This window comes from Budorcas taxicolor, chromosome 18 (genome assembly GCF_023091745.1).
Source record: "Budorcas taxicolor isolate Tak-1 chromosome 18, Takin1.1, whole genome shotgun sequence".
NCBI lineage: Eukaryota > Metazoa > Chordata > Mammalia > Artiodactyla > Bovidae > Budorcas > Budorcas taxicolor.
The window spans coordinates 35884785-35907885 of record NC_068927.1 but is presented as its reverse complement, the minus strand read 5'-3'; the positions used below and the strand labels follow the sequence as shown (position 1 = coordinate 35907885).

The 23101-nt window shown below is 52.0% G+C and overlaps 2 protein-coding genes across 2 annotated transcripts in view; one reads left to right on the top strand and one right to left on the bottom strand.

The window, feature by feature from the left end:
* Positions 1-5707, top strand: part of CMTM4 (CKLF like MARVEL transmembrane domain containing 4) — a 70897-nt gene extending 65190 nt beyond the window's left edge. Inside the window, exons 3-4 of the mRNA XM_052656396.1 lie at positions 4401-4499; positions 5543-5707. Coding sequence (XP_052512356.1) covers positions 4401-4499; positions 5543-5707 — 264 coding nt within the window. The remainder of the gene's footprint in view (positions 1-4400; positions 4500-5542) is intronic.
* Positions 5708-13719: 8012 nt separating this feature from the next.
* CMTM3 (CKLF like MARVEL transmembrane domain containing 3) lies at positions 13720-22296 on the bottom strand. The gene is made up of 5 exons (XM_052656401.1): positions 22119-22296; positions 18362-18517; positions 17297-17392; positions 16784-16904; positions 13720-14845 (listed from the first exon to the last, which is right to left on the bottom strand). Exons 1-5 carry the CDS (start codon positions 22263-22265, stop codon positions 14817-14819), a joined length of 549 nt encoding a protein of 182 aa, XP_052512361.1. The 5' UTR covers positions 22266-22296; the 3' UTR covers positions 13720-14816.
* Between the last annotated feature and the right edge of the window lie 805 nt (positions 22297-23101).

The window sequence follows — 23101 nt, the reverse complement described above, 5'->3', positions numbered from 1 at the left end:
CAGTCTGGAGCCACCCAGAGGGGCCACCTGCAGAGTCCTGAGGCTTTGCTCTGACTCATTGTGTGGTGGTTTCTGACACCACTTTTGACACCAAATATATAGAGTTTTTTTTTCCCCTACACCAAATCTGTGTAGTTTTTCCACACTGAGTAATTCTCTAAGACCAACTGTGCTGTGCTTAGTCGCTCAGTCGTGTCTGACTTTCAACCCCATGGATAGTAGCCCACCAGGCTCCTCTGTCCATGGGGATTCTCTTGGGTATTCAGCAATTCAATTTAGTTCTGACACAAATTCCTGGAGTTAATGCAGGCTCCACAGGTTAAAGGGCAACTAAGGGCACTCAGGAAATGTTAAGGAATCTGGGACAAAGACCAAATATATATTTTTCATTATGCCAAACTCATCTTTTCTAGAACTCAACTTCCTTGAGGCCCTTTATTAGAGGTGTCTTGGATCCTAATTAGGTTAGGACTCAGTGAGACACTGGGAGTTGTATGATTGGCGCAGTAGGCTCTCTATAGATGGTAGCTGCCCCATAATTCAGGGGGGTCCAAAGGGGCTTCACTGGTAGCTCAGAAGGTAAAGAATCTGCCTGTAGTGCAGGAGACCTGGGTTCGATCCCTGGGTCGAGAAGATCCCCTGGAGAAGGAAATGGCAACCCGCTCCAGTATTCTTGGCTGGAGAATCCCATGGACAGAGGAGCCTGGTGGGCTACAGTCCATGGGATTGCAGGAGTTGGACACGACTTAGTGACTAAACCATTCCACAGAAGAGTTCCCGTCCTTTATGTCTCAGTGCAAAAAGAATTTAGCGAGAGGCAAAGTGATAGATAAGAAGTGATTTATTAGAACCGGATGCTTGTGAGGGTTATGCTTGTGAGGGTTACAAGCAGCTGGGTGAGAGGGCTACAGTTTTAAAATCAAAGGAAAAGTGGGGAGGGGAAAAAGACCACTTTTTTTTCCTCTTTTTTTTTTTTTTAGTAGATGTCATGCCTCCATCATCAGCTCCTCCTTCAGGTTGAGTGGGGGAGTTTTTTTGTCCCTACCTAATTAAGCCAAGATGGTCATGGGACTGTGGAAATGTTATTTCAGGTCTCAGCACAGTGAGGATCTTTACTTTGAAATGTCACCTTTCCATAAATTACTGCCTTTTTAGATGTGCAGAGAGCATGTCCTAGGGGTCATAACCTGCTGAGCTCCCAGGCAGCATGTGGGTCTCCTGCGCCATTGTTTGACTGTCTTGGGGCGCATCTCATGCTTGTGCTGCACGGTTTTGGTGCTCAGGAAGCCTGCTTGGTTTTGTAGTTAAGCAAACCTGTTTTCTTAAGTGACTGTTAACTTACAGGAGTCTCCCGAATTTTTTTTACTTACAATCCCTTAGTGGGATCAGCTGTTCAGTGACCTACCCTGTCCCTCTCCTCTGTCTCCGCCACTCTGTCATCAGTACTATGGCCAGTCTCATGGTACCGGGGCTGTCAGGGCACAGTGTGGGCTGAATGGTTGTAAACCTCCTCTCTTACTCGTGTGTAGAACTGACTTCAGCCAGGCGCAGAGCCTGGTTATTAAGCAGTGGGGGTGGGCACCTGTCTGGGGCCAGGCTTTGGGAGCTGAAAGCAAGCACGGGGTAGACGCTAGCTGCTCTTCTGTGTGCTGTGTGTGATGTGGTCTTGTGTGAGGTCTGGGAGAACACAGTGGATTCCTCAGGGGAGGAGGCCTGGAGCAGGTCAGTTGGGGAAGTTCAGAGGAAATGCCAGATTCCAGTTGAGCCTCAAGGAATGAATAGGCACTTGCTGGGCACAGAGTATGGGGGGGTGGGGCGCACTGTAGGGTGGTCCACTCTCTGGGACTGGAGCAGGATCGTGGGCTTAGGGCCCCGTGGGGCTGGGTATGTGATGGAAATGGGCAAGTGATGAGATGGGCCGGCGGTCCGTGAGACCCAGAGGTTGCTCTCCTAAGTCCCAGCCAGTTGTGTTACTTCACGGGACTTTTAAGAACGATTTTTCAGGAACAGCTGAAAGTTGGATTTTTTTTTTTTTTTTAATTTTTGGTTCCACTGGGTCTTCGTGGCAGTGTGAGGACGTTCTCTAGTTGTGGCACAGGCTCAGCAGTCGTGGTGCATGGGCTTAGTTGCCCCACAGCATATGGATGTGAGTTCCTACACCAAGGATTGAACCCGAATCCCCTGCATTGGGAGGTGGGTTGTTAACCACTGGACCACCAGGGAAGTCCCTGGACTTTTTTTTTTTCTTTTAAAGAAGTTTCTTATTTATATGAAATGTCCAGGATAGGCAAATCCTTAAAGACAGAAAAGTAATTGGTAGTTGCCTAGGATTAAGGGAAAGGATGAAGAATTAACTGCTAATGAGTATGAGGTTTGTTTTGGAAGTGCTAAAAATGTTCTAAAATTAAATTGTGGTGAATTATATCTCAATAAAGCTGTTATTAAAATCATATGTGATAGCAGCCGTGCAGGGGTAACTACTTAATACAGGGGTGTAATACTCTAGAATTCCCTAGACTGCCTTTCACAAGTAGATGTATGTTGTGATATGTGAATGCCAAAAAATGGAACCATTAAAGTCAAGCTTTCCCATTTGAACTATCTTGGGTATCTTCCATGTTAAATATAAGTATATCATTAGTTTTAATGACTGCATATTGTTCCAATTGGAAATACCATTTTACTTAACAAGTCTTTGATTCTTAAGTATTTTATCTTCAGTTTTTTGCTCTTTTAAATAACATGATGAACATCCTTATGCTTAGGCCTTTTTGCAACTAGTATGCTATTTAAGATGATTTAAGAAGTATGCTGTTTAAGAAGATTTCCAAATGTGGAATTTATAGACAAATAACATGCACGTCTTCAGAGGAGATTGGGCATGTTCAGGGTGGTGTAGCTGTAGACACAGGAACCTCTTCAAAATCTCAGCGTTTTATCATAAAACATTTCCTCCTGTTTCTGAGTAGCCTTTGGTTTAGAAACTATAATTGTCTTTATCCCTGCAGCTCCTTACCCAGAGTTGTGTGTAATTAAACACATCCAAGTTTAACTTTGTGAAACATTTGTCCTGGCTTCACGCTGGTCACCACTGAAAACTGCCCTGCTGGTAGACCTCTCTGGGTAGAGTTCGTAGTTGTACTTCGCTGCTGTCCATGAGCAGGGGCAGAAGCAGAGGTGCTGGCCAGGAGTGTGGCAGGAGATGCTGCAGGGCTCAGGACTGTTAGGAGGTGAATGTTGCCATCTTTAAAGAAGAGATGGCCCCCAAAGCCAGGCCAGCCGGCAGGACCCACCGGGTGGTGATGATACAGTCAAGCTGGCACCTAAGCATTGTAGGGTTTTGCCTGGTTTCTCTTTCCCTGTAGAGAGCATAGAGGCGCTTTGGTATGACCCAGGCTGTGAGGGTCTAATGCACAACTGGAAATATCAGAAGTAACAATAAACGTGCAGGGAACCCTAAGTGTGGGCTAGGCACATGCTTGGTTTTTCATGTACACTGTTCCACCCAGTCCTTGAAACAACTCTGGAGGGGTGGGGGACTGTGCCCACATATGACACGAGAGGGAAAGTGACCTGTCCACAGTTGTGGGTGGTTAGGCCCCTCGTCTGGGTGTTTATCTGAATCACTGTGCTGTATTCCCCTAGACAAGTAAGACAGGAGCTAAATCTTTGAAGCGTTGGATTTGTAACCTGATTTGCTTTGCAAGGAGCTTAGGGGAAAATCCTCTAGGCTTTAGCATCATGGAGACTTGGAAGACCATGCACGAGGAAGAGAAGTGTGCGGCCTGGCTAACTGTGTGCTCCAGGTCTGGAAGTAGCACTCTTTATATATCACAAACGCATGAAGGGGCTTCACCAGTTTAAGTCTATTCTTGTCCGTAAGAGGATTTGAACATGTTTTGAAAAGAAGACAATAGAATTCTACCTGGTAATTAGTGAGTGTGTCCTTGTGGGTTAGCAGTTTGGTTTCTATAATAGGTCATTAAGAAATGGTCATTTAACATGGTGACTTCCTTGGTGGTCCAGTGGTTAAGGCTCTGAGCTTCCTCTGCAGGGGGCGTGGGTTCAATACCTGGTCAGGGAAAATGATCCCACATGCCTTGAGGCAAGGTCAAAAAAGAAGAAAGAAAGAAAGAAATGGTAACAGGATGTGTTTGGTTAAAGTGTGGATTTTTCTGTGGTGGTTTATCAAGCAGCATCATTAACTATTTAATTAAATAGGATTAATAGCATCCACTTTGCCTTCCTCTGTGCAGTCAATACCCCTGGGCCACCAAAATAAAAATAAGGAGCCATCAGAGAGGCTGGGCATTGTGCTTTTTATGTCAAAAGTTCTTCAGTGATTTTTTCAGACAAAACCTGCAATGATCCTTTTCAAGTGACTCTATCTTATTCTTTAGGATTTGGTCAACACTGGACTCAGCACTTTCTTTTTCTTTATTGCTTCGATTGTACTGGCTGCTTTAAACCATAAAACCGGAGCAGAAATCGCTGCTGTGGTAAGTGAACGCAAAAGGTCAAAACAAGGCTGGTTCATACACTTTCTGTGCCTTGCTGCTCTGTCCCCTGGGCCTGTGTCCTACTGCTTCTCCTTTAGCCTCTCCTTTGCTAATGATGTCACTGGGCCAGTGGAGGCACCAGTCCCTTCAGTGCTGTGGTTCTTAAAGTGTGGTCCCTGGAACGCCAGCATCACCTGGGAGTTTGTTGGGAGATGGCGTTCTCAGCCTTCCCCAGAGCTGCCGAATTGGCAGTGTGTTTTAACAAGCTCTCAGGTGCACGCTCTGGCTTGGGCACCTCTGCTTCAGTCTCTGTCCAGCGGAGGCCTGGATGTCTGAAAGGGCTGTTGCTTTTAAGGGCCTTCCCTGCCAGTGTGGGGTGTTCATGAAGATGCAGTCTGGACACCACATGGCAGTCAGCACAGTGAGGGGTGGGGCGGAGGATGGGACCAGGTAAGGTAAGACTCTCTCTCTCTCTGCTCTGCCTTTCTTTATTGTTCGGTATTTACAAAGAATATGCAGCACTTTTATAACTGAGAGGATGGTTAAAAGGTTTGAGAGTACTAAACTATGAGCTCTCCAAGGTATCACTCAGTAGGTTCATCAGTCATTATCTAATCATTAAAACACCACCACTTCTGACTCTCAAGCTGCCCACCCAGAGCTGCCCATGAAAGGCAGTGGGGCTGGGGAACTAAGATGTGGAATGCTGGGCCTTGTGGCTTGATTTGGGGTCACACTTGAGACCCTGATCTTTCATCTACATGGTATTTTGTCTACGTGGTATTTCTCCCAGGGACCAGTGTCATTAAGGTCTGTGAAAGAGGCCCTTCTGTGATCTTTTTTCCCTTGTAGATCCAGAATACTTCGAAGGGTCCTGAGGCTGCCTTTTTGTGGGTCACATGACTATGAACTTGGCCAGGGTCTGACAGCTGGACACGTAGTGGGGTCTGGGTGTCGGGGTTATAGCCAGGAGAGGCTAATGCACCTCGCTCACTGTAAGCTGCCCAGGGGCCCTGCGGACTAACCCGGCTTGTGTCTTGTAGATATTCGGCTTCTTGGCGACAGCGGCCTACGCGGTGAACACATTCCTGGCCGTGCAGAAGTGGAGGGTCAGCCTCCGGCAGCAGAGCGCCAACGACTACATCCGCGCCCGTACTGAGTCCAGAGACGTGGACAGCCGGCCCGAGATCCAGCGCCTGGACACGTGAGGGCGCATTGAGTCTTCTTCCCTCTGGTGTTCATGCCCGTACTTTCAATCAAGTTTTTCTTTCCCTCATCACATCAGATTATCATGTGACTAAGTTGAATTTTGTCCTCCTTGGTAACAGTTCATTCTGGGCAAGGGTTTTCACGGCAGCCCTGATGGGTGCAGGAGGCAGGGGACCCCGTGCCCAGCCTTTCACAGAGGCGGTGGGAGGGTCCTGCCCACCCCCCTCACCCCCCGCCCCTGGTTTGGTGACCGTGGCAGCCACTGTCCTTGTGGGCCACCGTGTCCCCTTCACTGTCCCTGAGCACAGGCTTCGCAGCTGACTCTGAGCCACCCCCTCATATGTATTCATGATGAGTCAGGACTTTGGATTAAATGGGGGCTGTTAGAGGGGAAAAAACAAATGCAGGGAGTGAAACTTTATGGTTGGAGTGGTGGGTCAGCAGTGCTTTCTGGGCAACCCGCATAGAGGCCCTGGATGCGCTTTAGTCTCGCTGCCAGGATGCCCCCTCCCCATTGTTTCCATGTCTGAGGGCACCGGGACCCCAGCAGGAGCGTGGACAGCCAGCTGTGACACCAAGGGTCTCGGCGGTGGGTGTGCCTGCTGGGTGCTTTGCTGGCTCTGGGGGAGGCTGGCACCCTCTTGGCTGGACTCCAGGGCACTGCTGCCCATCAGGAGGTCACCATCTATCTCCTACCCTGCTGAGACATCCCTGGAATCATCTTCCTGAATCCAGAGGCTCCTCCAAGAATACGAGGACCATCTTGTTTTCCAGTTTCCTAGCTTCCCTGAATACGCCAAGGCCAGACTGCAGATTTCTGTCATCTTACCTTCCCAGATAAAAGCCACAGGAGAAATACAGTTTGTCCCACCAGCCCGGACCCTTGCCCATTTGCTGGCCTCACGGACCAGAGGTGGGGACACGCCTCTGTTTCAAGGGTATGCACTGGTTTTCAAGCACCTGAGAAGAGTTCCAGAGTGAGTTCCGAGTGGCTCCGTCTAGGACTTGAAAACTTCTTGAATCTGCACCATGACACCCCTTTCACTGATGTTTAGGAGGGCGGCGACCCCGTACCTCAGGGTCATAACTACGAACGTCGAACTTAGAGGCTGTCGGGGAACAGTTTAGTTACGTAAGGTTTTGTATGAATTCTCGATAAAGTGAAGATTATTGTGGTGACTAAGTTACACAAGCCCCTGCGATGCTGTAGTTTTTTGTTTTTTTCTGTTGGAGACTAATTGTTTCTCTTACGGAAAGTTTGTTTTTACATGTCGAGTTTTCACTCTGAACTGTCCTTAATGTTTACAAACCTCACTCTAGCTCTAATATTTTGTGTTTCACCCTCACCAAGGAAAAGAACGCTCACTGCTGGTGGGAAGATTTTGCGTTAGTGAGGAGAGTCCCCAGGATCTTGTGCTAGTGAGCGCTTGCAGCTTCAGCAGCGGGCAGTGTCATGAGAGGGGGGGCCTCAGGGAGCAGAGCCTGTGTGAGAAATGTCCAGCCCTGCACAGGCTGGCATTGCCTTCTGCAGAGCGGAGCAGCGTATGATTTCCTGCATGGGTGTCTTCGTCAGGTAGCACTGCTTGGCTGGGGACCCTGTAGGAAATGGTACTGTGCCGTCTCTGAAGGGTTGGGGTTAGGGCTCCCTGAACTGAACATCCTATACAACTCAAGTTCTGCTGAAGTTCCTTTCTGGGACTGTGACCCAGGCCACCTGTTCAAGCCCCTGGTCTGGTCAGAGACCCAGCTTGTCTGGGAGTAACTGACCTCCCACTGTCCCCACCTAGGGCAGCCAGGCCTGGTCACGGCGGGTCTGACTGAGCCCTCTTCCCATGGATGTTGTGAGGCAGTACAAACCAGGCTTCACAAACCTCATACCTATTATGTGTAGTGACTTTTGAGGAGATTATGACATCTGGATTTTATCTGTTCATTTTATATATTTATTTTGCATTTATAGAGTGTATATGCTTCGTCAAAATGGGGCTTATTGCCCTCTGAGAGTTCCATTTAAAAACAGGGTTACAAAGACTCAGCCTTGCATCAGATGGGGCCCACTTAGAAGGACCACCCTGAACTTTATCAGAAATCTCCTTCTGGGATTCATGTTACTTAGCCTCAATAAAAAGCTGCCTTTGAAGTGAGATTGGAAAAAAGAAGACTCTTCAGGCGTGGGTTGTTGCCCAAGTTTTTCCAAGTCACTTCAATAAAACCGGTTTATCATCTGGCTGAAAGGAGTCTGTTGGTATCCTAAGGATGTATTGTCAGCTGCAAGGAACAGTTCTGAAGCCCGCTGAAGTTGTACATGCTGACAGATGATAAAAAGTGATGACACCTTGTGCCATAGGCCACTTAAGAATTAATTTACATGTTAGTGTTAGAATCTTGGAATTATTTATGTCCCTGTAACTATTTAAAGTCCTTTGTGCCATGAGGCTCTCCCATGGTTTTTGTAAATATATTTCTTTATATTTAATTAGCTCCCAGTATAGCCAAAAGTGACCAGATGTACTTATTGGTGTACTGTAGAGTCATAAGTCTTGTCACGTGGTGAGAAGGAAGGAAGGAATATGGTTGTCTAGTGTGAATGGAAAGATACTCGCATTTTCTTTGTGTTGTTTCTGTGTATGAACAAGACAATCTAGATTTGGGGAGGCTTAAAAGGGCTTTTTTTTCTCTTTTTTGTAAATTGAAATAAGCTTATTTTTGCATTTAACAGTTGTAATATGGACCAGTGTCAGTTTGGTTTGGGGAATTTTTAAGAATGAGGCAATCTTAGTATTTTTTAATTTTCTGGTGGGAGGATATTGGCATTCACAGTTGATGCCCAACTTGTATACATTTGAATTTGTTCCTGGAGACTGGATGGTTGAAACCCTCAAGCATTTGGTGGAACCTCTGGTGGTTTTAGATGGATGCAAACACTGACGTCTTCAGAGAAAGTTTATCCTGGCATCGATCTGGTTGATGTGGTATTTTTTCTTTTCTCTGATTCTCCTCTACCCTCCCTTCACATTGCCGAAGGCATGGCAGGGGGGTGGGGTGCCTCATCCCTTTCATACAGAGAGATTCCAGTCACGAGAGCCTAAAGATACTTGTCAGCTCTATAAAGATACTTGTCAGCTCTATAAAGATACTTGTCAGCTCTATATAAAGCCAGGGAAGGCACAAGCAGTTACAGATTAAAACCTCATAGCAGAAGTTCTATTTGAAGTAAAAGAAACAGATTTTCACTCTGCAGCAAGTCATTCAAGAGAGACTACCTTTGCCCACAGAAAGGCAAGAATGTTGACGCCTGCCCAGTCCCAATATCCATGTCTTCCTTGGCAGCTTGAACCAAAGTGCCAACGTGGACGGAGCCCAGGCTGGCTGCAGGGAAGCTGGAGACCCAGTCTGGTTCTGGGGGCTTGGCTCTGGGAAGTGGATGTCACCCCCTACCCTTTGGGCACCATCACTGTCCCTTAGCTAAAGGCTCCTTCCTGTGGGCAGGCATGGAGTGCCTCTGACCCCACCCCATGTCAGAGGCTTCTTGAGAGAGCTTTGTGACTCAGTTGAAAACATTCCTAGTCTTTTAAAGTTTGCAGTTTCATTCGCCTTTCTTTGAGGCTTTCTGAGTGACTCAGTCTTGGGTTGAGCCACAGGCAGCCTCTGAGGAGATAAAGCACTAACTCTGGTCTGCACATATATGTGAATTCCTGCCTGCAGCAAATGACCCTTGAATACCTCCTCCAGGTGTCATGTGTGTGTGGCCCAAGCTCACCTTTTCTCATAGACTCACCTGTGCTGTTTGGGAAGGAACCCCTCGCCGCTCCATGTGTTTAAGAGGTGGACCAAGTCCCTAATCTTGGGCTCTGCAGGATTTTCTGTGGGCTGTTCTTAGAATATGCCCTAACAGAGTGTGGAGACAACACGTGGCCACTTTAGGGATTCTGGGAGGCAATGGCGATATAAGTGGGTCCCGGTGTGCCACCCATGTTCCAGACAAAGCAACCACGAAGTCTTTGTGCCAAGGCCCGATAGTCATTTTCTCCACATGTGGTTTACCGGAAAACATGACACTAAGCAGATAGCAAAAGGAGAAACCAACTCAGCTGAGGGCTGCTTCTAAATTGACTGTCCCAACCACATAAAAAATGGCTTCCTGCTCTAGTGACTGCCGTTAGTGAGTGAGGTCTCCAGACACATTTCCAGCCCCTGGTGAAGTGTGCAGAACCCAGGGGCTCTCTTATTTCATCAGCACCCACTCCCAGGACTAGCTCGGTGACAGCTGATGAGGGAGCGAGCAGGGGCGGGTCTAGGAGATGAGAAGAGTGGGGAGGAGGCCCAGATCATCTGCTGAGGGCCTGTCGAGAGCACTGGACATGGTTACCCACCCCGGCTGTGCTTGGTTAACTACATCCTGCCCTCGTTGGAAAAGTGAGGTCTTGTATTCTGGAACCCACGTGAGAGCGGGAGCCGAATGTGGGGACCAGCGTGCCTGGGCGCTGCTGGGCTCTTTGTGTGAGTTTGGGAACTCACAGGTGTGGACAGGTGACTCAGATTCTGATCTGGGGCCCCCTCAGAGAGGACGCAGACCCGACACCGCCTGCCTTGAGCCGTGTAAACCTTCCTGGCTCTTTGTAAAATCTTCATTTCTTCTCCCCTCAGCAGATATAGCTGAAATCATAACTGTCTGGTTGAGAAGGTAATTGGAAATCTTTGTGGCTCTTTACATTTCTTTTATTTAGAAACCTTTTCTGCTCTCAATATCTGTTAGATCTAAAGAATTTTTTTTCTCAAAGTTTAATGTTTGTTTAGCTTTTCTTCATACCAGTAAATGGCATTTATATACTTACAGGCTTGAAACTCCCTTCTTTGGTTTAGATTATATTCTCATTTCATTTGGATGTAATTTCTCAGCCTTGGGGATTTATTTTTTCCTTTCTTGTTTTTATTATTCTATAAACATTAAAAAAAATTACCCACCAGCCCACTGAGTCTAAATCAATGGCAATTTGCCTAAAGTTTAGTTTATGGATCCTTGAATTATGTGTCCTTTTCACAGGATTAGTTTGATGTCTAGCTTTCATTCCAAGACTTCAGTCTGGGTGACTTGCTATCTGGACACCCTGGCGTGTCATGTCTCTTTTGGGATGCATTCTACACAGGGCTGAGAGCCTTCAAGAAGGGGTTAATAGCCTGGACTCTACTGAGCTACATCAGAACTTTCATTTAGAGTAGGACCTTGTCTCAAATGACCTTAATCAGCTTTGCTGGCAGGATTAGGGTGAGGCCCGAGTTTTTCACCATTGCACCTCAGAAGAGAGAACGCGTGACACAATTGATTTGACGAGGGTTTGTACGGGATTCAGTAATAATCTGAAACTATCCAATTTGAGTCATCTTGGGAGGATGCTGCTGAAACCCGGTAGGAAGCGCCCCTTTTATTAGGACAGCCATCTGAAGGAGCGGTCAGAAAGCGAGGACAGCATGGGGTCCTGGTGCCCAGGCAGGCAGGGCCGCATCTGGCTGCTTCCCTCTGTGGCCCATTTTGCTTTCCTGCCTTTTCCAGAATCGACTTCCCAAGATTCAGGACTTTGCTCTCCTCTCTGCAGATGTGAGGAAGGCAGATACTCGGGGCTTGGAGGGAAAACTGACTGGTCCAAGGCCTCCTGGGGGAGCTCAAGGGTGGGACGCCTGTGCACCGCCCAAATCCCCCTAGGACTGGCCCAGGCCCAAGGCCTCACCCACTCCCAGCTCTGTCACTCTGTAACCTGTTTAAAAACGAGTTTTCAAACCCTGCCTCATGATGAAACTGACGTATGTGGATAAAACCAATGCTTTTCCTAAGCAATAAGAGAACGCTAGGGGGCGAAACTATTTGTATATGTTGAAATTTGTAAGCGTTCAGGAACCCATGGCAAAAACACTTAGCTATTTATTACAAGTATGACTGTACTTTTTCCTTTTCCCAAAGTAGGTAGTTTTGTCTTTGGATATTCTAAGACAAATAATAATCACTTCACCTTGGTGCCTTCCGTGTCAGTCACATAAACACTCCCGTCAATCATGGAATTGAAAAAGATGCACATTTGGCTCAACAGATAACACTATTTTTGTAGCATGATTTTAGATTGTGTCCTTTTAATATTGCTTTCAGCAATGCTAGTTTTGAGGTTCGGTCGTTTTCCCTGTAAAACGAAAGAAATCCAACCCCTCAGCTTTCCCTTGTCTCTTCTCTGCTGCTTTCTCCCCAGCATCTCGTTTCCGCTTACTTAAACAGTCTGAGAGTAAGAGTATATTTCTGTGAAATAGTTATTAATCAGTATAACTGCATTTGGCATTTTTTTACCCACTTGCTACTTCTGAACAGCCACTGCTCACCTCAAATAGTAAGAGGAAAGTGGTTCCATAAGAACAGAACAGAACATTCTCGGTGCTCTGACTTCCCCTTCTTTGGGTCTGAAATGGTGACAAGCCCTTTCCCGGTTGCTGCCCGTCTTGCAGATCCGCTCAGGCCACCAGCTTGCCTCTGCCTGTGTGAGGCGTCCTGGGGCGGGAGTGGGAGTGGGGACTCTGCTGGCCTCGGGCTCATCTTCCACTCGGACCTCTGGTTCGTGGATGCCCTGGATAGGTTCGATGGCCCTTTCTGGTTTTCCAGCCCAAACATACTAGATTCCGTGCTGTGGTGAGCTTGATGAAGACACAGATGACCTTTTGCTTTCCCGCCCCTGCAGGACTGAGTTATGTCTGGTCAAGAGAAATCTTGAGGAAACTAGCTGAGTCCATTTAAAATGAAGGAATGGATTTATTGAAACATAAAAGAATTTTTTTTTTTCTGCTTTGAAGGGTCAGACAGAATGTGTCATTATTTTCTAACGAAGGAAGACGAGTCAGATGGCTGATAATTCCCATGTGACTACTCTGGTACTTGGCCCAGTGGTACTTGGGGGAGGGGCGATGTTAATTTAATAACTACTACACTTTGCTTCTTAAAAGTCTATTTCCTTTAACAGTATAGATGCAGCTGTGGGGTGAGCTGAGGTGATGTGTGTTCAGCAAACTTCAGTTTCTGCTATTGGTCAGTCCGAGCTCCCATCCTGGCTTCTGAGGCTGGTGTGGGCACCACTCAGCTCCCACCAGCCCCAGATTTGACTATCCATTCAGAGTGGTTTGGGGGCCCCAGAGCCTTCGCTCCTGTTGGTTTATTCCTGACAGCCTACAAAGCCTCACACTGCCCTCAGTTTTCCCCCTTTATTTCTTTTGAAGGACCAATTTTTTCACGGTACTTGTCCTGATTGTTTTCATAGTGTTCAAATCTGTATTTTTGTATGTAGAGGGAAATAATTTTCTCAACACTAATCGCTAATAAATATTGAATTGTCATGAAGGAGTTCTTGTTTAATAAACGGACGTGTAAAAACAGTATTGTCTCTTTCTTCACTCTGCCTTGCTCCCACCCCTTCAAAGCCTGTGGCCTGGATCCTGAAACAGACTTGTGAGGTGGGGGCCAAACAGCCACCGTGGAGGGTGAGGACACTTCGGTATTGCTGTTGACCAGTGGCTTGGCCAGGGCTGGCAAGGTGGAGCCACTCCCAGCAGCCCATCGGCTTTTCCAGGTTCTACTTTTATACGTGTTTTCAGAACACGTTACATATTGTGTGAAAAGCTGGGGCAGAGTGCCCTGATCTTTCCCATCGCCTGGGCCAAGACACTGACTCACTGTGGGATTGTTACCTACCTTGATGTGAGAAGCTGAGACCCCAGGCCTCTTGTGGAGACCTGAGCAAGTCACAGAACCTTCCGTCAGATTCCTGGACTACGAGAGGACCATGTGAGGAGTAAAGAGCCCCCACGAAGATGCCTGGCGGGGAGCAAGTGCGCGGGCATCGCCGCTGTAACCTGCAGATGCAGGATCCACGTGGTGCTTGGGACCACGCTGTGCTGATGCATCTCACCTGACAGCGTTGCTCTGGTGTGTAAGGTTTTTATCAAACACACACACTCCAAGCAGGAAGTGAGTCTGGTTTAATCCATGATGGCTTTTTTCAGGATAGGAGATTCACATGCAAGAGAAGAAGAAAAGACTACAAATGCCCAAAACATGGGTCCAGAACTCTGGCTCATTCACAAGGTCTCTTGGGTCACAGGAAATGCCACTGAAGAAGCTGCTTTTGTGTTTAAAAAAAAAAAAAATCATACATAAAGTAACAAAATCCTATTGAAGATATATGCACAGCATAAGGTCCTTAGGTGAACACAGAAGGCACGTCTCACCCCTCATGTGGGTCAGGTGTCCAGAAATACATTGTCCTGAGGGCCTGGGAGCCGCTCACCTGCTGACGGCCCCAGGAAAGAGAGGGTTGGGCTGGGCCTGCCCAGCTGCCCTGGGCGCTGTCGCTGCCACTTGTTATTTGGAGCCCTCAATCTTTTGGACCTGGTAAGCTTGTCTACAAGCTTTGCTTTGAAACAGTCGTACACCCAGAATAGGCAGGTCACCCGAAGTCATGGTCCTGGTCTCCAGAAGTGTGAGGTGGGCAATGGAACCTACTCTCTCCTAGGTCACAGGGTAGAGGCTAGTTTTCTCCCTACTTCAAGAATGAAGAGGGAACTGGTGCTCCTTGAACAAAAGAATTTTTGGAAGGATCATTATTGACAAAGTGCCTGGCATGAGCAGGGGCCCTAGCCACAGACAGAAACCACCGGGGCCCAGGGCTTGGCCTTGTGGCAGTCTTTATCTTGTTTCTCTCCCCCACACCCACCACAGCATGAAGGGCCCCCTGTGATGGGGTAACAAGGCTCCATCTGCTCTGTCCCCTGTGCTTATTTTTGGCAGAGAGGTTAAAGGGCTCAAGGTCCTGGGGTAGAAATGAGAAGGGGCAGAATATTCACAATGCCATCACGGCAGAGAGGCTGGACAGTGCTAAGCCAAGGGTTGCCATTGTGTATAGGGGGCTCAGGAATGTTGCTTGGGGCTGTAAGGAGGCCTGCTCCGTCAGCAGCTCCCACTGCTGCTTGAGAAATCACAGCCTCCCTCCCATTAGGCTTCCTGGCCACACTCTGGCCGACCTGGTCAAAAAGTGCGGGAGTGGAGGCCTGCGTGACTCAGGTACCAGGGTAGGGCAGGTCTTAGTCGGAGTCAGAGTCGGAATTCTCTTCTGAAAGGAAAGCAGAGAGGACACTTGGCAGGAGTTCTGGGGCCAGTGGTACCTGAGAGCCGACTCCGGGGAGGTGCTGTCAGCTAGAACCCTGGGCTCAGGCCACAACAGCTGATGGTGGTGTCCGCTTGGTGTGGGGACTATGAGTGCCTGGGACTCTCTAGGCTGCAGCAGAAGGGAGGCGGGGAACCCAGATGCCCCTTCCTCTGGGGCCCCAGGCCCTCCCAATCTGCCTGGCTGTTCTCACTGCAGGCGGCAGGCTTGTGTATCTGCACCCCACCACACCCCCACACCCCCCCTCCCGCCGCCCCCCAGCCCGCAGTGGGGCTGGCTGTTGTCCCAGAAACTAAAACATACTGGAAAAGCAGGAAGCTTGTTTTTAGCCATTTCAGTCTCCCCTGCTCCAGGAGTTCCAATGTCACCTGCCTGGGGACAGCAGGCCCTCAGTGGAAAGAAGCCCCGCAAAAGCCCACCTTGTCTCTGTCCCGCCCTGGGTCACTGCTGATCCTCACAGGGCACGGCCACCTGTTCCAGAAACACCTCACCCGGACGGGGGCACCTGCCCTTTACAGTCTGTTGTCCTCACTCCCCCTGCCCCATTTACTTTGCCTGCACACTCCTACAAATCTATCAAAACCCAGCTCGGGTCGCCTCCACAGCCTCCGAGCTGGCCCATAGGATGGGTGCTCCCTTGGCTGCTTCATCTCCACCTCTGTGAGCCCTCGTTTTGCTGTTATAGTTGTAGTCAACTTGGGTTCCTCCTGCTCCCTGTTCATGCCCTGCGTGTACACCACCACTCTCTCTCTGGGTCTGATTCCTGCCCTCTCAACTCCCTGAGGGCAGGTAGTTAGCCTGCCCATCTGCACATCCCTAGGGCCCAGCACACGGCAGCCTCAGCAGGTGTTTAGGTCAACAGATGCTGACAGAAGGGCTGGGAGGGATCGGGGACACCAGGCTTGTGGGGAGGAGTTGTGCTGAGCCAAACATCCGATTTACTCACTTGCAGGGAGCTGACATCTGTCTATCCATTTAAAGCCTGCCTGGGGGTCTGGAGAGGAACAGGCAGGTAAACAGCTTGGGCCTTCTATCCCAGGTCAGCTCCTGGGCTTCCCTGCATTTCTGTGTGGGAGCCTCCACTGCCCCTCCAGGTCCTGCCCCTCTGGGCAGGGACCTCTATCTCCTCTGATGGCCTCCCCGGGCAGGAAAGCCCCAGGCTGCAGCTGAGGAAGCCCTGAGAGATCACAAGCTCCAAACTGGCTTGGTCCCTCTGGGCATGTCCCTCAAGGCCCCCCCTGTGCTGCACACATGCATGCCAAGGATGTGACGTGTTGTATGGGTGCTGTCACGGATGGAAAAACCAGCCATCCAGCTTGCAGGTTTTTCCTTTCTTTTTAGGTCAGGTAATGGCACAACAGCCATTCTGAGCCGAAGGATGGCTGGAGGCCAGAAAGTCTGTGGCACTTTTCCCTGGATATAAAAAATACCCATCCTTGGATAAAACAAGCCCGAGCTGCCCTGTATCTGCCTGGGTGCTGTGAATAAGAGCTTGGCTTGCTGGTCTTTAAGCTGGGTGGCAGGCATGACTGGAGACGGGGGTGCTACTCTGGGACTGGTGACTGCTCTGCAGCCCAGTGGACAGCATCTAGGAGTGGTCTCGTGAGGCGAGGAGGTGCCAGGCATGCCCTCAGCGTGCCCTTCCTGGAGAGGCTGAAGCCCCAGAGAACCGTGTGTTCCCCGGAGGGGAGCAGTTTTATCACCAGTGCCACAAGAAAAGATACTAGAATCATGCTGTGAACACACTTCCTGCCCGCGGGGAGAGAGGAAATGCTCTTACTCCAGCCTTAAACTAGCCAAGAGCCCCCAAGGGAGGGTCCCCGCAGCAACCATCCCAGGTGACGAGCCCGGTTCTCTGTTGGAACCCACAGGGTGGCCACCCACCTTCTGCCTTGTCAGCTGTGGTCTCGTGTGCGGAGTCCTCTTGCTTGAGGAATTTGGCCACGTCGTTAAAGATCAGGTAGAAGTCAATGGCAAACACGATGGTGGCAAAGAAGCCAAATACCTGTGGGAGACAGGGGCAGGGTGGATGGCACGTGTCAGCAGGAGCAGGGACCTGGGAAGGGGAAGGCCGCCCCGGGCAGCTGCCGCCCTGTCCCCATAGCTTGTCTTCATCTGCTTGGATAAGCAGCTCAGAACGGCGGGCACAGACCCCCTCCCATTAATAACAGATAGGCAATCGAGCTGTTCATTTGGTTTGGCCAACAGCTTTTGCAAATTCCGGGCAGAGTCCGTCTTCAACCAGAGGACTGTGGTGTTGCTGAGAACCACAATCAAAGGCCAAGGTACCTCAGCAGAAGCAGACTGTGCCCAAGGAGCTAGGAGGGGTACCCACTTAGGAGTGGGGTGAACGTGAGTGGAGCACCCCCCCTTCCCAGAGGTTGGGGAGCAACTCACCCCGGCTGCTTTGGAAGCCCCATCTGGGTATTTGGCCACGGCTGTGATGGAGATGGCGAAGTAGATGAGGGCTGCTGTGACACAGCGGAGGAAGTCCTGGGGAGACAGGGGTGCAGCCACACGGCTGTGAGCTCCCTGCTGTGGGGCACAGAGCATGGGAAGGCGGCCACGGGGAGCTGAGGCAGGGGAGAGGGGCTCAGAAGGGTAGTGTGTGCCAAGGACAGGGCTGGAATCCCGCTGTCAGATCCGGGACACAGGCAGAGCCCCCAGACCAGCCTCCATGCACTCCCCCTTCCAGGCCCCACCTGCACACCCTGGTCCTCCTCCAGTCTCGACTCCTGCCCTGTCCAGGTGCCTCCTGCCTGCCATTCTCTGACAGGTGGACAACAGGGTACGGACCAGGCTGCAGCCCACCCTGTGGCCTGGCCCATCTGGTGGGGAGGGAGAAGTTGGAACCCTTGTCACCCACTCCCTCTGGCTCTCCAATACTGAGATCTGGTCACCGGTCTTGCTCTGCCACATGCTTGTGGCAGATCCATTTAGGTACCACGGTTTGCACCTGCTGATCCCTAAAATGGGGATGGGAGAAAGCTGGAGACCAGGGTTCAAGTGTTTCAAGTGTACCCTTGCTGTTCCTTCTGACTCATTTCATACAGCAAAGTCCAGGGTGGGTTTCTGGGCCCTCCCAGGTGATAAAATGAGTTGCCAGATGGCTGAGATCTGGGGGAGCCCTGCAAGTCTTCAGTTAACCCGCCCTGCCCCATATGGAAATGGCTAGAATTCCTGCGGCTTGAGGCTCATTCCGAAAGGCCCAGCTGGGAGCACCAGCGCCACCTGATGGCCAAGGGTGAGAATGCCATCTGGGTTCACAGCCTCATAGAGGGACCCTGGAGGCCCAGGAGGCGGGCAACCTGCTCTGGGTCCCCTGGTTGCTGCATTGTGAGGCCTGGATCATCTGAGGCCAGGCCTACCCAACAGGTTCCAACTAACTGCAAACAGCCTCCAGTGACTTGAAGGGAGGGTGAGGGCCGGCCAACCCCTTCCTCCTGGGGCCCCAGCCCTCACCATCATGGGCCAGCACAAGCCCTGCCACTTGTCATTCAGCTGCATGGCATCAGCAAAGAGGAAGCAGAGGGCCAGCAGGAACTCCAGCAGGGGCGCCGTGAGGAAGGCAGATGCTGAGGACGCCACATAGCAGACGAAGATGATGAACGAGAGACCCTGGGAGGCGAGGGAGGGAGAGGTCAGGGCCTGTGCACAGCCCCACCCTGCAGGCAGGAAGAGAGGTGGCTCCAGCAGGGAGTGACCTGCCCAGTTCTGCAGCCGCAGGATTAGAACTCACAGGGTGCTGCCCCCAGTGCCTCTGGGCATGGCCCTGCACCCAGACTCAGGCTAGCTCCCTGCCAGGACCCAATGAGGAAGCCCCAGCCTCTCACAGCGTCCAGTACCCCAGAAGGCTACCTCCCCGCCACCCACCCCTGAGGCTCTGTAGCAGAATCCACCCAACCCAGATGATGCTCCACAGGGGAGAATCAAACCTACACTCTCTCAAAGGCAGTCAACTAAGCAAGAGCCAGTTTGAGAAAATTACACCCCAAACCCAAGAGCTGTGCTTTTCAATGAATGAAGAATTTACATGAAAATCAGGATACAAATCTGGCACTTTAGTTAATAATATGCCTGCTGAAGTATTCAAGAGTTGAAATGTACTGATGTCTGCAATTTACTTTGGATGCACCAAAAATAAAATGGATTGGACTCCCCTGGTGGTACAGTGGATAAGAATCTGCCTGCCAATGCAGGGGACACTGGTTTGATCCCTGGTCCAGGAAGACTCCACATGTCAAGGAGCAACTGAGCCTGTGTGTGCTGCAACTACTGAAGCCCATTCACCAAGAGCCTGTGCTCCAGCAACAAGCAAAACCACAGTAAGAAGCCCATGCACCGCAATGAAGAGTAGCCTCTGCTCGCCATAACTAGAGAAAGCCGGCCCAGTGCAACCAAAAATAAAGTATAAAAAAGTTAAGAAAATGGATTGATGGACAGAGAGATATGTGAGAGGGGCTTCCCTGAAAGCTCAGTTGGTCAAGAATCCACCTGAAATGCAGGAGACCCCAGTTCGATTCCTGGGTCAGGAAGATCTGCTGCAGAAGGGATGGATAGGCTACCCACTAGAGTATTCTTGGGCTTCCCTTGTGGTTCAGCTGGTAAAGAATTTGCCTGCAATGTGGGAGATCTGGGTTCGATACCTATTTTGGGAAGATCCCCTGGAGAAGGTAACGGCTACCCACTCCAGTATTCTGGCCTGGAGAATACCATGGACTATGGGTCGCAAAGAGTCAGCCAGGTCGCAAAGAGATTTGAGAGCAAGTAAGTAGCAAATAAGGCAATGTGTTACCAACTGCATAATTGGTGGGCATATGTTTTTGCTGTATATTTTCAAATTTTCATAATAAGGAAAAAACATCCAGAGGGAGAGGGAGTGGTGACATTGCCACTGCATGCCCTGCTGTGTCACAGGTCCCGCCTTTGTGGAAGGAGGGGCAAGGTGTCATGAGGAACTGATTGAGAATGAGATATTTTCTGCAGCATTGGCAACTGATGCGGGAGGATGCCAAGGCCCAGTTAGTTCCGCAGACCGTGCACTGGGAAGGGCAGACAGGCTTGATGGGGCTGTTCACAGGGCCCAGGGTCTGACGAGGCTTGTGAGAGCTCCTCACCACCTCCCGTGCACCCAGTGCCATTCACAGCCCACTTTGCAGATGAGAAAAGTGAGGTTGACAGATGAAGTGGCTTGCTCAGTGTCATACAGCTAATAAAAGGGCATCAGAATTTGAACTCTGGTCTGGCTGACTCCACATGTGGAATTCTTAAGCAATCCTGCTCCGTGGTTGCTGGCCCTTTTCTGTCCTGGTTTCGGTCACTCTGGCTGGGTTTGAGCACGTCCATAGCTGAGTAGCTCAGAGCAGGGTAGGGGGGCTCGGGAGGGATGACACCCAGATGCCCCACAGGGGGCACCATGGTGACTTCAGACAAATGAGCTGCAGAGCACGGGCGTCTGCTCTGAACATGACAACGGAGGTAGCTGAGCCCAGCTTGAACAGATGGGAAACTGAGGCACAGAGATGTGCTGAGAGGCTGCTGGAGCCTCCCAAGAAGACAAGACCACGGGACCCTGGCCCAACCCTATCCTCTACTTCCTGTGCCAAAGGCTGTTATCGGTGGCCCTCATTTTCCTTTCCCCTACCCCCAGAGCCTGATTCTGGGGATCCCCCTTTTGATTCTGTTCCTCATTCCCCAGATCCCTGGTGGCAACTTCCTCCCCGTTCCTGCCCATGTCAGCCTCCCACTTGCTTGGGCCTGGGGGCAGCCAGAGGTGACCTGAGGAGGCAGAGTGATCTCAACTGGCTCCCCTTGCCTCTTCAGTGCCCATCCCTCATCCGTCCTACCCCACCTTTCATCCACCTGGACCTAGGATTTTGGTGCCCAGTTTTGCCAAGGGCCTCCTCTACGCTCTGGCCACTCCTCTTCCACCCATGAGAAGGGCCTGAGTCGAGTGTGTTTGGGGTCCCCTCAGTGGGCCTTGGACTCAAGGCTTCTCTCCACAAATGTGGCTCCTATCAGTCTGCAAAGTGGCCAACCAGGAGGCAACTCCCAGCAGTGTGAGCTGAGTCCGGGATCCGGGTGCCTCATGTGGGGAGTTGGACAGGTGCTGGCTTTGTGACCTCTGAGCTGACCCCAGAGGCAGGAGGAGGCGGTAGGACCGACGCCTGCCATCTGCCCCCTGAGAGCCCAAAAGAGAGGTGGGGACAGAGTCCTTCCTTTGATCCCTGCTGTTCTCAACCATGCTGTCACCTGACCTGCAACTCATCCGGGTCAAATCCCCTAGATGCTGGGGCCTCAGCTTTCCCGTCTGCAAAGTGGGAATAATGACAGGGGTTATCAAATTGCTGGAGATCCAAGTAACAAGTGCTTCTGCCTCATCCCGCCTCCCCGCTAGGCGTCTTCCTTCCCTTCCCTCCCCTCCCCGGAGGCCAGCTCCAACCCCCAACCCCACAGGCCGACAGTGCGAGGGATTTTCAGAGTGTCCCGAAGACAAAGGGCTGACGGGCGTGGGTGGGGGGTGCGGGAAGAAGGAAGGAGCTCAGCGAGGGTGGGACGGCTGGCGCTGGATCCCAGCGAGGGCGGGGAAGAGGGGGATGAAGTCATCCCCCCCGGCCGCCCCTCCGCAGTCTGGGTGGGGGTAGGCTCCTGCGCGCCCCCCAACCTTGTGGCCCGGGCCTCACCCAATCCCGGGGGGTCGCCCTCCCGGCTGTCGGGACTCCACTCTGGCTTCCGCCCAGCAGCTCGAGGCCGGGTCGGTCCTCCCCGCGCCCGAGGAAGCGAGCCAAGGAGCCGTGGGCCCACCCTGGGTCGCCAAGGGCCGATGCCTCCCGGGCCAGAGCGGGGCGTGGCGGGAGGTTTCGCGGAGCGGGGTGCCCGTGAGGGAGGCCTGAAGATGCGGGGACGCAGCCCGTCCCAGGGGCCCAGAGAGGGCGGAGGCGCCGGAGGTCACACAGCGCCGGGCTGGGCTCCCCGGGGTCCGGCCGCCGCGTCGGTGAGCCCCCTCCCCGGGATCCCCTGAGGCCCCCGCATCGCCTGCGACCAGCGCGCGGCTCAGCTTCAACGAGCCCATCCCAAACGGGGGAAGTTTGCCCAACTCAGCCCAACTCGGGGGCTGCGAGCGAGGCCGGCGGGCGGGACGCCGGGCGTGCAGACGGCGGCGCCCCCAGCCCCACGCCCGGGGGCAGCAGGCGGGGGCGGCCGCGGGCGCCGCACTCACCGTCTCCGCCAGCAGGAGGCGGCCTTTGAGCGAGCAGAGGAAGGCGCGCGCCGGCAGGAGGGCACGGAGCCCGGGAAGGGCCGCGCTGGGCTGGGGCCGGCCGGCGGGCTCGGGGTCCGGGTCGGGCTCCGGGTCTGGGGGCCACATGGCGGCGGCGGCGGCCGATGCTGAGGCTCGGCCTCGCTCCCTCTCACCCTGCGCCCGGGAGGGAAGCGGAAACCCCGACTGTGCGGAAGGAGAGCGGGGCTAGACTCGCAGGGCGCGAGGGCGCATCCCTGCCGCTCCGCCCCCACTCCCGCCCCGCCCCTCCCCTCCTCCCTTGCTGGGCTCTTCTCGCCTCCTCGCCTGCAGCCTTCCTCCCTGACTCCTGCCCCTCCTCTCCTCTCTCCCCTCTTCCGCCCGCCTTCCTCCTGCTCCGCCCCTCCTACCCCTCGAACCTCGGCTGCCCGCGCTCCTGCAGCCCGCGCTGGCCCGGGGCTTCCTCAGACCCCCGCCTTCTCCCCTCACCCCTGTCCCGGCGGCCGGAGACCTTCTTATTGCCGCCACCCAACACTCCGTCGGAGCTCTCAAACCACCGCTCCTTGCCCAGAAGATTGTCGGCTTTCGCTGTCTCCCGTCTAACTTCCTGCCCATGCGTGCTGGGGACCCAGGGACTTAGGCCTTCAAAGAGCGAGAAAACTCTGTCTTCCTGCGGCTTTGACCCCCACGGTCAGCTCCCTGCCCCACTCCCTCTCTCTCTCCACTGGCCACCGCACCCCTCTTTGGCCTGCCCAGCCTCCTGGAGTTTCTTCTTTGGCTGCCCCAGCCCTGGATTCGGCAGCGCCCCCCGCCCCCCACGCCACACACGCATCTTCATCCTGGGAGGACTCCCAAACTTAGACCTCGGAGCCCCAGCCCCTACACAGCACACGCACATGTCTCCATGGAGTTCAGTGTGACCAAGATCCCACCCAAGACATTTTTAATACCCCTGAACCTCTGCA

Excerpts from the sequence above, each read along its gene's own strand:
- CMTM3 (XM_052656401.1), bottom strand. The coding sequence starts at position 22,265 with ATGTGGCCCCCAGACCCGGAGCCCGACCCGGACCCCGAGCCCGCCGGC. Across the intron at positions 16,905-17,296 it reads GGGCTTCCAAAGCAGCCGGG|GTATTTGGCTTCTTTGCCAC; the intron begins GTGAGTTGCTCC and ends TGTCTCCCACAG. Across the intron at positions 14,846-16,783 it reads CACAGCTGACAAGGCAGAAG|AAGAGAATTCCGACTCTGAC; the intron begins GTGGGTGGCCAC and ends CTTTCCTTTCAG.